This window comes from Loxodonta africana, chromosome 24, assembly GCF_030014295.1.
Source record: "Loxodonta africana isolate mLoxAfr1 chromosome 24, mLoxAfr1.hap2, whole genome shotgun sequence".
Lineage (NCBI taxonomy): Eukaryota > Metazoa > Chordata > Mammalia > Proboscidea > Elephantidae > Loxodonta > Loxodonta africana.
The window spans coordinates 50,497,884-50,513,363 of NC_087365.1; the positions used below are offsets into that span (position 1 = coordinate 50,497,884).

At 47.3% G+C, this 15,480-nt stretch overlaps 1 protein-coding gene across 5 annotated transcripts in view; it reads right to left on the reverse strand.

The window, feature by feature from the left end:
* The window catches only part of NFATC2 (nuclear factor of activated T cells 2), a 187,350-nt gene that overhangs the window by 160,288 nt on the left and 11,582 nt on the right, over window positions 1–15,480 (reverse strand). For all 5 annotated transcript variants that reach the window (XM_064276220.1, XM_010599436.3, XM_010599437.3 and 2 more), the window contains exons 2-3: window positions 3,830–4,862; window positions 1,145–1,316 (exon numbers count right to left, since the gene is read on the reverse strand). In XM_064276220.1, the coding sequence (XP_064132290.1) occupies window positions 1,145–1,316; window positions 3,830–4,862 (1,205 nt within the window). The remainder of the gene's footprint in view (window positions 1–1,144; window positions 1,317–3,829; window positions 4,863–15,480) is intronic.

Below are 15,480 nucleotides of genomic sequence, written 5' to 3' on the forward strand. Positions count from 1 at the left end.
TATAATGTCCTGTATCTGTATGCAATAAACAATTACTAGACATGCAAAGAAACAGGAAAATGCTCACGATCTAGGAAAAAAATACAATCAATAGAAACAGATTCCAAAATGGCTGAGATGTCAGATTTAACAAAAGCAACTGCCAGGACTTATAAGTCCCTAATGTTGTCATCGCAGAAGTACTATACGCCAGTAACATATACCGGAATCACCTATAGGGTATTTTGGGTTTTATTTTTAAGTACATTTGTCTGGGCTCCACTTGTGCAGTTTCTAACTAACTAGTTTCAGAAAATGCTTAAGAATCTGTGTTTTTAACAATCACTCCAGGGGGTTCTGAGGTACACTGTGAATTAAGAACTGGGGTCGTATCATAGGACACGACCACTTTAAGGCAAATGCCAAAAAAAAAGGATAGTTAAATTAAGTGAATTGAGTGTTCTGGTTAATCAAGCTGGTTGGTGGGAACCAGTCAACAGTTCCTGGTTAACCAAACTGTACAACTAAAAACAACGTTTCAATTCTAATTATTTGGGGGGGAGGGGGCAGAGCACACTTCTCTACTTATTTTTTTTAAATACCAGGTTAAATCAAAAGCCACAGACATAAGAGATACGTACGAAACTGTTTATATGCAAAGCTATTTATTCATTATAACATCAAGTATATCAATACACAGTAACAGAGATTGCCATATTTGTGAACAGAAAAAAAAAAAAGACCAAAGGAAATATATCAAAATGTTAATAATGGTTATTTTTAGGCAGTCTGATTATGTGTGGTTGTCATTTTTTCCCACTTTTCAGTATTTTAGAAGAGCATATTGCTTTTCCCTAATGGGCCAGACCCAAGATGATGGCAGCAGGATCCTGTCAACACACCAACTTCTGCAAACCTCTAGCAGTCTCCCCGTCAGAAAGAGAAGGGAAGCAGTGCCTTGAGCAAGGATATCATTTCTATCCTTACACAGCTCGAGGAGAGCCTTCTCTTGCTTCTGTATAACTGGATTAGCTTCCGATACTAATTTAATCCCCAATTTGAGAGGCTGTGACACATATCTAACAAGCAGCAAGTAGTGATTTAGTAGAAGTTATCATCCAGTGACAAACAAAGAAAACAAAAGGTAAAGAATTCAAATCCCTACCTGGACCACAGGGTGGCCGCCAGTTGGCGCTTTGACGGCCCCGCGGCTGCCTTCTGTCTCATAGTGGGCGCGGTGATGCGGCTTTGGCTGCACCTCAATTCGCAGCTCATAGGAGCCCGACTGGCTGGACAATGGCCACTCAAGGGGAGGGAGGGACGCAGTCACTGGGATGCTGAAGGAAGAACAGAATCAGTCATGTGAAACCTATACAATAAATGTAAATGGCCCCTCTTCTGAAAATCACGTCCGAGGGGCAAGCCCTTTGTTTTCTCTCCATTTTGATGAAGACAGCGTAACTGTCATCTCAATTTATGATGCAAATTTCAAAATATGTTAGTTGTATCGTGTTTCTAACTGCTGTAACATCTTTTCCTCTGGAAATGTAGAAGAACATCCAACTTCCGCCTCTCAAAAACACTCCCGAGAAAGAATGTTTTCCTCTTCCAGAGGAATAAATATGGGAGAAGAACACTGAAGTGGGTATCAAGGGCCCCACACGTGTCACTAACTTGCTGTGTGACTTCAGGCAAGTAACTTCATCTCTCTTATCCTCAGTTTCCTATAATCATATGGTAAATGGACCAGGTGGCATCTGAGACTTGTTCCACCTCTTTTACTATGGCGGATGATCTCAATAAAAAGTACATTTAGAGGAAAGTCCATTTCCAATCAGTCATTAATTATGAGGTCAAGTTTAGAACATCTAACCACAGACAGGTGTCTGGTTTTGGTACAGATGAGTACAACCACTCAGATCCCTAATGTTAAATGGAGCGTAAATGAGTCGGGTTATACACCCATGTTCAAGTCCCAGCCCCACCACTAACTACCTATGTGATTTTGGCCAAATACCTGTACCCTCAACTGTAAAATGGGGATACTGAGATCATATAAAGACCTTAGCACAAGTGCTCAATAAATGTATTAGCTATAATTATTATTTTTCCTCTAACACATATTTCAAATAAATAGTTATTTCCTGTGGACTGCTGGGCTCAGTTACATAGACTGTTAAATGGTGTTATGTCTGAAGCCATAAGATCTTTGAAGGCATTCATCCATGTCTCTTATCTTACTGAATAATTTATTTAAAATAGGTCCAAGAAAATATCCCATTCACGGAATGGCTGAGAAGACCTGCACAAGGGAACCTCTTGAACTCTGTTAAACCCAGAAGCTCCTTTTAGGGGGAAAGCTAATTAATCATCTACTGTAGCAATGGTGTTCTCAGAACCCACACTGGAGAATATGCCAGGCTGAACTTTCCCTACCATCCATTTCAGTCTGGCATCAGGACAAGCAAGGCCCAGTGGACAGAGCCCCGGCCATACTCATCCGCGTATCAGTCAGAACAGCTCTACCTTTATCTATGCTACCCTTCAACTCAATTTTTTATTTGAAAAAGAGGCTTCTACCTGCCAAAAGCAAAAATAGCTTGAAAACCACCGGGACAATTACAAGAGCAGAAGGCTTCAGGTTCTTTATCTAAGATGGGTAGGATAATATTGCCCTTTACCTCTGTGACCTCATTTTCCTATCAAAATAAAGATAAAAACAGTACCAAACCAGGTTTATGTGAGAATTACATGAAATAATACATACAGAGCCTTAGAATTGTGTCTGCACATAGCAAGCACCCTTGAACATTGGTGATCATTATTATCATGACCATTACTCTAAAGGCAATGGTGATCTCACTCTCCGAGCTCAATGCTTTTCAACAAGGAAGGACTTTCTAAACATCAGTTTTGCTATAATAACAGCTACCCCTTCTTTGAGTTCTTACTATATGCATACACACTCTTTGTCACAAGCTTGACATACATCATTTCACATAATCCTTGAAAAAGCACCATGCATAGGTACTGTTGTTATCCTCATCTCATAGAACACAAACCAAGGTCCAAAAGGAAAGCGGGTCCTGACTGATTAGCGATGTCTGCCCTGGGCGCAGCATCAGAGAAGTGTTCAATGAGAAAAAGGGTCCTGATTGATTAGCAATGTCTGCCATGGGCAGAGCATCAGAATGGCAGCACCAGAGATACCCACAAATCACACAGCCAGTGAGCAGCAGGGCCGGGACTCCAACCTAGTGCTAAGAGACCCAAAGTCTACATCCTGCTATCTCCATGCCTGCCAAGATTTTAAGCTCCCTGAGGACTGTGGCTCATACGTTATTTTAGGGCCTTCCTATCACCAGGTACAGTGCTGACGCATATAAAAGATACCAATCCAACAAACATCAATTCTTCTTATAATGAGATAGCAGATATCATGCAGTAGGTCTTGCAATGTGCTTCTTGAATTTCAGCTCCATGAAGGCAGATTTTTGCCTGTTTTGCTCACTTTATCCCCAGTAACTATAAGGTAGGAGATGCTTAACAAATACTGACTGATTAAATGAATGAATGAATCAACCAGGTGCCATTATAAGCAACCAAATGCATTGTATGACTGCATTCTCACAATTAATCTGGTGAATCAGATACACTTGTTACACCCATTTTACAGGTGAGAAAACTGCAGCTCAGAGAAATCTAACTTCCTTCTCAGGGTCTCACACCAGTGAGTGGCAAAGCCAGGATTTCAATCCAGTCTGCCTGACTCTAAGTCCCATGCTCCTAACCAGATAACCTCTCTTAAAACTAAACCATGGAATCAACCGCTTTCAAAGCCTCAACTCACCTGCAGATGGGAATAGCAGGAACCAGTTGCTTGGGCCAAGTTGGTGGCACTAGCAAGATGGACTCTGGGGCCGAGTTTCTCCTTTCCTCCTGCTCGCAGGGCCCGAGGAATTCCACTGCCGGGTAGACGTGGCGGGGCAGGCCAGCCTTGGATGGGGCAGCAGACACTGGCGACGGGTCAGGGCTGGTCTTCCACATCTTGGGGGGGATCCCGCACGGGGAGTCTGCAGCAAGGCTGTTCAGAGCATCCATGAGGACGGCAGAGCCAGCTGTGGGTGGGTACGCAGCCCGGGCGCTGTCGTCCTGGGGAGCCACGTGAGGCAAGGGCTGTGGCGAGGGGCTCCGGGAGCGCTGGGGTGAGGCTCCGGGCAGCGGGGTAACCAAGGCCTCTGCGCACGAATGCCTCCGCTTGGCACCAGGCGACGAGGAGCGGGAGGCCGGACGGGGCACGGGCGAGTGGCGGCCCAGGCAGCTGTCCTCGGCGAGGCTGGTTCGAGGTGACATTATTGGCGAAGTTCTGGGGGAATAATAATTAGCAGGGATGTTTTGAAACTGGGGACACAGGTCGTCGGGCCCGCCGTTATTGGGCGAGACGCAGGGCGAGGTGCAGGGGGAGAAGGTGTCGGAAATGAAGCTGGCAGAGGAGCCGCTGCTAGCGGGGCTCAAGCAAAGCGGCTCGCGGTAGCCCTCAAAGCCGGGCACGGGCAGCGTGAACCTCGGGCTGGCGGCCGCGCCGGGCCCGGGCAGCTGCTCGACCAGAAGGCCAGAGTCTCTCATGCGGAGGGACCCCCCTGCCTGCATCAGTTCGTGGGACGGAGTGATCTCGATCCGAGGGCTCAGGCCCGAGGCCCCTGCTGGCTTGGCCGGGCTCAGAAAGTTCTGGGGCCCCACCCTATCCGGCTCTCCGAATCGGCCCGGGGGCTCGCCAGAGAGACTGGCGAGGGGGCTGTATGGCTTGAGGCCATAGTCCAGGACTTCATCGGGGTACGCGAGTCCGGAGGGTGGGCCGACGACCTTATGTGCATTCGGTTCTTCTGGAAAGAGAAGGGGGGAGGGGGGTCTTTTTAAGCCTCTAAAACAGAACTCCCGATGCAGAGCAGTTAGGGGTCGGGTTTTGTTTCCTAGTGCTTATTTTTATTAAATCCCCACCATACCAAACCTCCGTGGCTCACCAGAGGGTAAGTGGGGCCCGATTCCTTAAACAGAAACAGCAAAGTGGACCGACCTTAGCGCAGGCGCACAGTGCCCAGCACATCCAAGCCATGCAATGCCTGAGTGGGAAGGCCTGGGAAAGGGGCTGGGACGTGGCTTCCAGCTAGTTTTTAGAAAAAAATGCATTTTATCCACAACCCAGTTCACCCCATCGCATACACCCACAACTGAAGCAAGTTTCACAAAACAATACTTACTCCTGTTACCTATGATTTATCTCCCAGACTCTTCTGGGTTATTTTGCTTAATTTTAATGTTGTTCGCAACCCATTAAATGGATTTCCTATCCCACCAGTGGGTCATGACCCAGTTTGAAAAACACTGACCTAGGCCAACCTAGTCATTCTCTAGATGGAAAGGGATGGCAGCAGAGTGCAGAGGCAACTGCACGGGTTCAGAGCCCCATGGAACACCGGGTTCGGATCCTAGACGTTCCCACCGAAGGCTAAGAAGTGGTTTAATACAGAGCCAGGGCTCCTGACTTAACCTCTCGTCTGTGTCATTTTACAGATGAGGAAACTGAGGCTCAAAGAAGGGAAGCAATTCACTCTAATCCTGCAGATAAGCCACTTGGTCCCCAAAGGACAGGGTTGTGGCTGGCTACAGAGAGTCCCCCAAACTATTAAAACCAGAGGATACAAGATGACCTTTTTTAAAAAACAGCGACCATCTACCTCAGGCTTCTGCCTCCATGTTAAAAGGCCCCATCAGTGGAGACTGTCGTTTAAGTAGATTGTTCCAAGTCAACTGCCTAAGGTCATTGCCACCCCTCATCTCACAGTCATTTGAATTCTCAAGCCCGTGTGTCTTTTTCTTCTCAAGGAGACTGAGACTTGCCTCCTTGAGAGACACCACATCCTACTGACCTATGTCTCTCACTGCACTCACACAGGTCCAGGAACACAGGCTGTATGGGAAATTCCTGTGGAATTACTGAGGGAACTAACCATTTGTTCCCACCATCCCTCACCCTCATTCCTCAACCCCCTTCAATGCTCCATGCCTCATTAAAGGCCCTGCCACCCTCTCTGTCAGTTACTTGGGTTAGCATTGACTCCACTCTGTCTCTCATGCCTCATGTCCAGTCCATCAACAAATCCTGACTGCTCTACTGCCTAAATATAAACTGGACTCACTAGATGACCACCTCTTCCATGCAAGCTGCCATTCTTTCCCACCCGGACTATTGCAGTTGCCTTCTCTCTGGTCTCTCCATTACCACTCCAGCCCCCTACAGTCTGTTCTCCATCAGACTTTTTTTTTTTTTTGAAATGTCCATTTGCAAAGGCTTTAAATGGGATCTAAAGTCTTTAACACAACTTGCCCCTGGCCCCAGCCTGTCTCCCCACCCTCACTTCTCCCCACTGTTTCCCAAGCTCACTCAGCTCCAGCCCCAAGGACAGCTTCACTACTCATCAAGCACGCTCCTGCCTGAGTTCTTGAGTTTGCTGTTCCCTCTGCCTCAAAACTCTGGCCCCAAGCTCTTCGTATGGCTGCTTCCCTTAATTCCTTCACGTGTCTGCTCAGCCAACACCACCTTGGATTGGCCCATCAAAAAGACCGACTCCATCTCACTTTGGAGAGTGGCATCTGGGGTCTTAAATGCTCGCAAGTGGCCATCCAAGATGCATCAATTGGTCTCAACCCACCTGGAGCAAAGAAGAATGAAGAACGCCAAGGACACAAGGTAATTATGAGCCCAAGAGACAGAAAGGGCCGCCTAAACCAGAGACCACATCAGCCTGAGACCAGAAGAACTAGATGGTGCCCAGTTACAACCGATGACTGCCCTGACAGGGAACACAACAGAGAACCCCTGAGGGAGCAGGAGAGCAGTGGGATGCAGACCCCAAATTCTTGTAAAAAGACCAGACTTAATGGTGTGACTGAGACTAGAAGGACCCCAGTGGTCATGGTCCCCAGACCTTGTTAGCCCAAGACAGGAACCATTCCCAAAGCCAACTCTTCAGACAGGGATTAGACTGGACAATGGGATAGAAAAAGATGCTCGTGAAGAATGAGCTTCTTGGATCAAGTAGACACTCGAGACTATGTTGGCATCTCCTATCTGGAGGGGAGATGAGAGGGCAGAGGGGGTCAGAAGCTGGCGGAATAGACATGAAAAGAGAAAGTGGAGGGAAGAAGCGGGCTGTCTCATTAGGGGGAGAGCAATTAGGAGTATATAGCAAGGTGTATATAAATTTTTGTATAAGGGACTGACTTGATTTGTAAACTTTGACTTAAAGCACAATAAAAATTAAAAAAAAAAAAAGACTGCCTCCAGTCACTCTCCACCCCTCTTCCCTGTTATCTTTTTCTCCATGGCACCTGTTACCAGCTGATATCACCTCAGATATTTGTCTGTTTAGGGAATCTTACCCCCACTAGACCAGGCATAAGCAAACTACAACCTTTAGGTTATATGCGGCCCATAGATTGTTTTTGTAAATAAAGTTTTACGGGAACACAGTCATGTCCGTTTGTTTACATATAGTCTATGGCTTTTTTTATGGCTGCTTTCATACTACAGCAGCAGAGTTAAGTAGTTGCAACACAGACCAGATGGTCCACAAATCCCAAGATATTAACTATCTGGACCATTATAGAACAAGTTGTCCACCCCCGCACTAGACGCTAAGCTCCACCAGGGCTGAAATCATGTCTTTTGTGGCTCACCTAGCAAAGCAACTAGCACTTATAGGCCTTCTGTAAACATTTGTGGAGTGACTGACTCAATGAATAATTAAATGAAAGAATCAAGTTCAAGGGTTTACCCAGCCAGAAATGGGACCTCTTCCTGAAGTTGTGCAACTGGCTCTAGCCTTGAGGAGCTGGGATGGCCAGGCAGGCGATCCTCAACCTCCTTAATGCCCTTTCTGGGCCATCCTGGAGGAAATGACAATCAGTTTAGCTGAGCTGATCTCATAGGGTCCAGAAGTTGCCTGTACCCCAGCTGAGAGCCCAAAAATGGTTGCCCACAATGATTTAAAGATAAATTGCCTCAGCCAGGCCTGCCTGGCCAGCCCTGCCTGCCCCTCCAGCCTTGCGTCTCTCCACTCTCTTGCCTCTCTCTCTGGACTGCAGCCAAACTGGCTTCCTTTCTGTTCTTAGGAAACCTCAGGACCTTTGCACTTGCTGTTCCCCCAATAGCTCCGCCCCTACTCCTGCCACTCAATGGTTCCCTGTTCTGCTCCATGTGCTTCTCACAATTCCAATTAAGTCATTGTGAAGTTACCTGTTTCTTATCTCTCCCTCCCCCAACCTCCAGCCCCACCCCCACCAATCAGTAAATTCCAAGGACTCTTTTGTTCCCCACTGTATCCTCAGCACCTTGAACAGGGCCTGGCAGAAAGCAGGCTCTCAGAAAGTATTTGTTGGCTGGTTGAATGAATGAAAGAAGTGAGCTCAGGAAAGCCTGTGTAAAATATTTAAACTAATACTCAAAGATGTTAATATCCAACTCCAAAGGTATAAAGATACAACCTCTAGAAAGGGGAATTTGGTAATATCTATCAAAATTCCAAACACACATATCCTTGGAACCAAGCCATGCTACTTTTAGGAATTTTCCCCTGCAGATATATTCTCTATGTGTAAAATGGGCTGTATACAAATTAGTCCCTGCAGCCCTGTTCTTAATCACAAAAGACGAGAAACTTGTTGTTGTTGGTTGCCGTTGAGTCAATTCTGACTCCTGGTGACCCCATGTGTGGAAAGCAGAACTGTGCTCCACAGGGTTTTCGATGCTGTGACCTTTCAGAAGCAGATCCCCAGGCCAATCTTCTACGACAACCCTAGGTGGGTTCAAACCTCCAATCTTTCAGCTAGTAGTCAAGTGCTTAGCCATCTGTACGACCCAGGGACTCCAGAAACAACCTAACATCCATCAATTGGAGATGGGTTAGATTCTGGTTCATTCATGGAATGGAATACTATACAGCCATAAAAAAAGAACAAAGGTGTTCTTTCTGCACTGATACGGAATGACCACCAAGATATAGTGTTCAAGGAAAAATGCAAGGTGTGTAATGGTGTGTGTAGTACAAAAAGGGAAGGGAGCAAATATGTGTACACACACATACACACAGAATTGATGATGGATGCACAGGTTTCCTCTGGAAGTTACAAGTGACAGTAAATTCCTCCAGGAAGGGAAACTAAGTAATTAGGGGACAGGAGGGCCATGGTTAAGAGTTTGCCTGCTAACCAAAAGGTCAGCAGTTCAAATCCACCAGCCAACCCTTGGAAACTCTATGGGGCAGAACTCCTCTGTCCCATAGGGTTACTCTGAGTTGGAACTGACTCAATGGCACCTAACAACAACAGGAAGGTACCAATGGTTAAGCACTTGGCCACCAACCAAAACGTTAGCAGTTCAAGTCCACCATGAGGTGCTCGGGAAAAGCCTGGTGATCTACTTCTGAAAAGTCAGCCATTGCAAACCCTATGGAGCATAGTTCCACAATGACACACATGGTGACTCCATGAGTTGGAATCAACTCAACGGCAACTGCTTTTTTTTTTTTTTTAGTATGGCAAAAAGAGACTTTCTGATTTCTTTATCATGTAGGATATTACCTATTCTCCAAAGAAACATAATTACTTTAATTTTAAAGGACAGTGGGCATAACATGGTAGCTAGTGCCGAAACCATGGTTTAGAAGGCAGGAAATTAAGAATGGAGCGCTGCTCTGCCACTATCTGTATGGCCTTGGAAACCGTCCCCCCCCCCCCCCCCCCCGCACACACACACACCAATTCTGGGCCTCAAGCCCTCTCAACCGTAACAGAACGCGTTAAACTGGATGAGTCTCCCTGCTTGCTCTAGCTCTGAAATCCTTTGATTTTTTTCGCTAGAGTTTGTAGGGCCTGGGTTCTCAGGAAGCCACCATTCAATATAAACTCATGCATCTTCCTAGCGGGTAGATGAGCACAGATTGGTAATCCAGGAAAGATCAACATCAAATCCATGTCCAACAACACATTCTGAGAACCCAGTGCCCTGTGAGCCAGCAAAACAAAACACAAAAAGTCCCTCAGCAAAAATTCCAGCCTTATCAGAAAAACTGCTTTGCATCTTATCAGAAACACACCCTCAGGGCTGAGGTGAAAGTCCCAGCAAAGCAGGCATGAGAACAGGCATCACTCACACACCCAGGAGCCTTCTCAACAAAGCCCTGGTTTGCAAAGCCACAGAATTTCAAGCACGTACGTTTGCTTTAATTAATCCAAGCGCAGAGTTGTTCATTTTTCTTTCTTTCTCCCCAAGACTTTGAAAGCTTAACAGCAAGCAGGGAATAGGAAGGTAATTTATAATCATCTCAATTCTCGGTCCTCTGGGTGTTTGGCAGCAAGTTTCAGAGAAAAATGGCACATCATTAAAACATTCCTTTAAGTAGCTGGGGTTTCTCGCTCTTTCTCCTTAAGCAAGCGCCCACGCTTGCAGACAGCTCCTTCCAGAGACCCAGTTGCCCACCCACCGCCGGGAGAGGTAAGTGCGTCTCAGAACCACCAAGTTTTCTCAGGAGGGTTTCCAAAAGTCTTGCTTTTCTTACCATTTGCACGATCTTTGCTCTATCCGTGTACCAGCAGTAAATATTATTTACTTAATATTTCTATTTAAATGAACTCTAATTTTTTTTTCTTTTTATGGATGCTTTACACCACTCCTGTGAATGGAAAATCAGTGTCAACTCCATAAATAGAAGGCAGGGTAAAAATACAACAAAAACAAGAGTTACTAAACTCAAGAGAGACATTGTGGCACCCCAAGGCTCTGAGCCTGAGGCCTACATTTTTCCCCTCCTCAACGCTCTTTTTTTATTGAGGCATAATTTACATATGCAGATTATAAGTACTGACTTCAATAAGTTTTGCTAATGGAAAGGTTGGTGGTTCAAACCCACCCAGTGCTTCCGTGGGAGAAAGACCTGGCGATCTGTTCCCATGAAGATGAAAATTACAGCCTAGAAAACTCTGTAGGGCAGTTCTACTCTGTCACCCGGAGTCGCTGTGAGTTGGAACAGACTTGAAGGTATACAACAACAACGCACTATCCTGAAACCACCACCATAACTGAGATATGTAACATCTCTATGACCCCAGAAACTCCACTTTTTTTAAGGCTGGGGATGGGAGGAGGGAATGGCAAGTATCAGAAAGGCGTTAAAGACACAGCAGCACCTAAGTGAGATTCTTACTTCTGACTAGTCCAAAGAGAACACTAAGAAGGAAAGGGCTCTCAGTCTGTGTGCAAGGTACTAATTCATGTGTGGACCACCTAAAGTCATCTCACCTGCCATGGGAGGTACCTGGCCTGAGCTTGAGAAATCAGAACTCAAAGAGTAAGGAGGAAGAAGCAGTGACGGGGGATTCAGAGGTTGCTGCTCTAGGTCTTCTGTGCTGCCATACCTTTGCACAGGCCATTCCCCTTGCCCATAATTCCCTTCCATACACCCTACCCCACTTCTCCTAGTAAACCATGAGATTTTTAGCTAGGGCTACCTCTTCCTGGAGGCCCTCCCTGACTCCCTAGGCTGGATCAGGCAGCCTTTCTTCTGGACTCCCAGAATCCCCAGAATCTTGTACAGAAGTCTATGGATTGCTGGTTCACTTGTCTGCCTCCCCACCAGACTCTGAGCCTCTTGAAGGCAGATAGGGGGCCATGTGCCAATAATATTAATAAAAATAATAAAACCCATTGCCGTCGAGTCATCTCCAACTCATAGCAACCCTTTAAGATGGAGTAGAGCTGCCCCATGGGGTTTCCAAGGCTGTGATCTTTACGGAAGCAGACTGCTACATCTTTCTCCTGTGGAGCAGCTGGTGGGTTCAAATGCTGAGCACTTAACCACTGCGCCACAGGGGCTCACAAGCAGCTAACATTTATTGAGAACTTACATGTATTAAGCCCTTCTCCGTCAAGCACTATTATAAGCCTAGTACATGCAGTCAGTCACTTAATTCTCACAACTGCCTGAGGTGGGTGCTATGCTACTCCTTTACAGATGAGGAAACTGAGGCACAGAGAGGCAAATTAATTTGGCTGTGGGCCCACAGCTTGAACCTAGGCAGACTTGAGTGCACCGTCAACCACAGGCCAGGGATGCTCAACCTCGGCAGAACCAGCATTTGGGGTGAATAACTCTGTTGTGGGATCTGTCCTTGCACTGTAGGATGTTTAGCAGTATCCCTGACCTCTACCCACTAGATGCCAACAACACCCCTCCCCAGCTGTGACAATCAAAACTGTCTCCAGACATTGCCCAGCATCTCCCGGGGTACAGAATGAGCCCCAGCTGAGAGCCACTGCTCTAAGCTTGCAGCCCTGGAGCCTCCCACGAGGCCTGCAAACAGAGGAGGCCTCAAAGACCGTTGGAAGCATCAATCCATGACTCATGCCCTTGAACCTGAAATGATTCAGAAATGAGGCAGCCCTAGCACGTACGTCCCCTCTACAGCAGACGTCTGAAAGTACTCACTGTTATCACCCTTCCTTCGTCAAATTTCCAGGTGTCTACCTCAGCCCCTAGGCCGCATGAATATCGGGGGAAGCCTCTGGCCACCTGCAACTGGAAAAGAGTGCTGAGGGGCCACTCCAGCCCATATCAGCAGTGGGTCTCGCACTGAATTCCAGAGCTCACTCAATAAGAGGTATCACAGTGTTAGGGACCCCGGGCTGCTCCACCACTCACCAGCTGTGTGGCCTAGGGACAGAAGAATGATGATATCGGTGACACCTACCTGATGGGGGTCTTGTGGGGATTAGTATACCTAAACCACACAAAGCCCAAGACACACAGAGGAAGCACTTAATAAATGGGGCTTATTGTTACATTATTGTTATGGAAAGAATGCTCTTCTAAGTGAAAATTCTACCCTTTATGTGGCTTCATTTTATAACTTCTTAGTTTTGACACGTACTAGCCCCCAGCCCCTTCAAAAGCATTTTATAAAAAAGAGGAAGAAATGTTCATAAAAATAAAATGGGCTGGTCAGCACTTCGGGCATTCTGTTTCATCACAGATTCAGCTGGCCTGCAGGAAATGTGCGGAGAAGGTAAAGAACGCCTCCAACGTCCTCTCTGTTCCTGCACTTTATACTCTTTTCCCTGGTCTAGCTGGGAGCCAATCAACTAAATCTCACTGAAGTGTGGGGGACTCACTGAGCCACCCTGTAACGACAACAATGGTAATAGCGAGCACATTCACACCACTTACTCCGGACCAAGAACCACCGTACGCATTTTACATGTATGCATATGTGCGTCTCACAGGAACTCTACAAAGCATGTATACAATTTCTCTGTTTTACAGGTGGGGAAAGTGATGCTCAGAGAGGCTCAGTAACTTGCCCAAGGTCACACAGCTTCTAAGCGGCAGAGCTGAGATTTAGTGCCAGATTCCACCATCTCCCTAACCACTATACTCCCCTGCTCCTCATGAAAGGGGTCATTTCCTGGATGGCAGTGCCTTAACCTAACACAGGGAAATGAGGTTCCCCCTGGAGTAGGAACTATTCTGGGGGCCCCAGAGCTACCATCCTTTCATCCAGGGAATAGGCTGCCCTAGCAACTGAAAACATCGATTCCGTTCTTCTGGAATGTTCAGGCTCCCTCAGTTTGCCCCAGGACTGAGTCAAGGATTTAAAAAATCAGGCTCAGGCCACAGCGCAGCCTCTGCCAATCCTTCTCCTCCTGGAGCCTCTCGCAGGCTGGCTGCTCACCCTCACGGACACCCACCAAGTCTGGGGCAGCCGCTCAGTGGCAGCCCACAATCCCACAGGTCTCTTTAAAAAAAAAGGAAACAGCAAGAGGACACCTTCTCCGTCCAGAACTACCAAGGCGGGCGGAATTTTCGGGAAGCAGAATAGAGTTACCAAAATAGAAACCCAGTTAGGGAAGCTACATGAGGCGTTTGTCCTGGGGGGAGAGGGAGGGGGCCAACCTGAATGGTGTGATGGGGCTTGAATGGCTTGGAGGAGGCTGGCTGCACGCTGCTGTCCCGCTCCGAGTGGGGGCCCAGCAGGGGACCAGGCACACCGTGGGCTGGAAATCAGCCACAGAGCCTCGGCCTGTCCTCATCCGAGACAGTCTGCCCCACTACACAGTGAGCTCACACCCCAAGGTGGTGTGGCGTCCCAGGCCCTGGGGTTTGAGACATCACAGTCTGTTGTCATGGCAATGCCAAGATGCCACAAGCTGGCACCTCAAATCTACAGGCCAAGCAAGTGGGAGAAGGCGAGGCTTCCACTGCCCTGAGGAGTCTTGAAATTCCCTGCACAGTGGGGGTTGCGAGGAATCACAAAGAGGAACAGGAAAGTAGATGAATTTTTTTCATTGGCTCAGCAGCTTACATAGGAAAGACCCTCTCTGAAAGCTTAGACAACCTTCAAATAATAAATTCAACCCTCAGCCAGCTTTCCAAAAAGCCCCCCACAACCCCTGTTGTTCCCCTGCCCCATGCACACACGAAGGACAGTCACTGGATTCCCAATCATTGACTCGTGTGTTAACGGCAACGGAGAATCAGGTTGTCACACCCTTCATTCAGCGGTGACACAGACAGACGCAGGGCACCAAAGGCAAGAAATTCCATCCAGATAAGTCAGGTCCAGAAACGCCAGAAAAGGCTGGCAGGCAGTTTACCCTCCCGTCTCGTCAAAGTGGAACCACCGGAAAAAGCAACCTTGACCGCCATGCTCTCTGCTGACCTTGCCCAGTAAAGACAGCTGTCTGCCTTCACCAGACGGGCACGATGAAGGGCTTGGTACTGCTTCCCAGGCTGTCTGCCGTGAGGCCAGGCGTCCAGGACACAGGACACAGGACAATGTGCAAGCAACACGCCTGCAGACTGGCTGCTGGCACAGCTGTTTGCAAAAACACACACCCCTAAATGCTGACACGTATTGCTTCAGGGGAGGGTGAAGAAACACATGGGATCTGCGAGCAGCATACGTGCCTCAGTCAGCTTTTGGATGGAGGGTGGGGGGGCAGGGCCCAGGCATTTGGCACACGAGACACCTCATCTCCATCCTCAAATTGTGATGGGAAGAACTGCCTCTCTCTGGCTTAACACCATTTCATGGGACCCTCCCACTTGTAAGAGGTTCAGAGACCTAAAGAACTATCTGCATGGGATCAAACTGACAACAGCAACTTGAAAGGCTAGATCGGAAGCTTAGAGGGCAGTGAGTTTTTATCAATGGGGGGAAAGAATTCTAAAAGGAGGGTGAGAATGGTTGCACAACTTAAAGAGTGTCATCAGTGTCACTGAATTGTACATGCAGCAACTGTTAAACTGATGTACGCTTCGTTGTGTATATTTTCAACAGAAAAATAAAATGAATTCTCTTTTTTAAAAAGCTCAGAGCCCTTCATATTATTATGCATCCTAACAGCTGATGCTCACTGTGCTAGGAGCTTTCACATGTACCATCTCT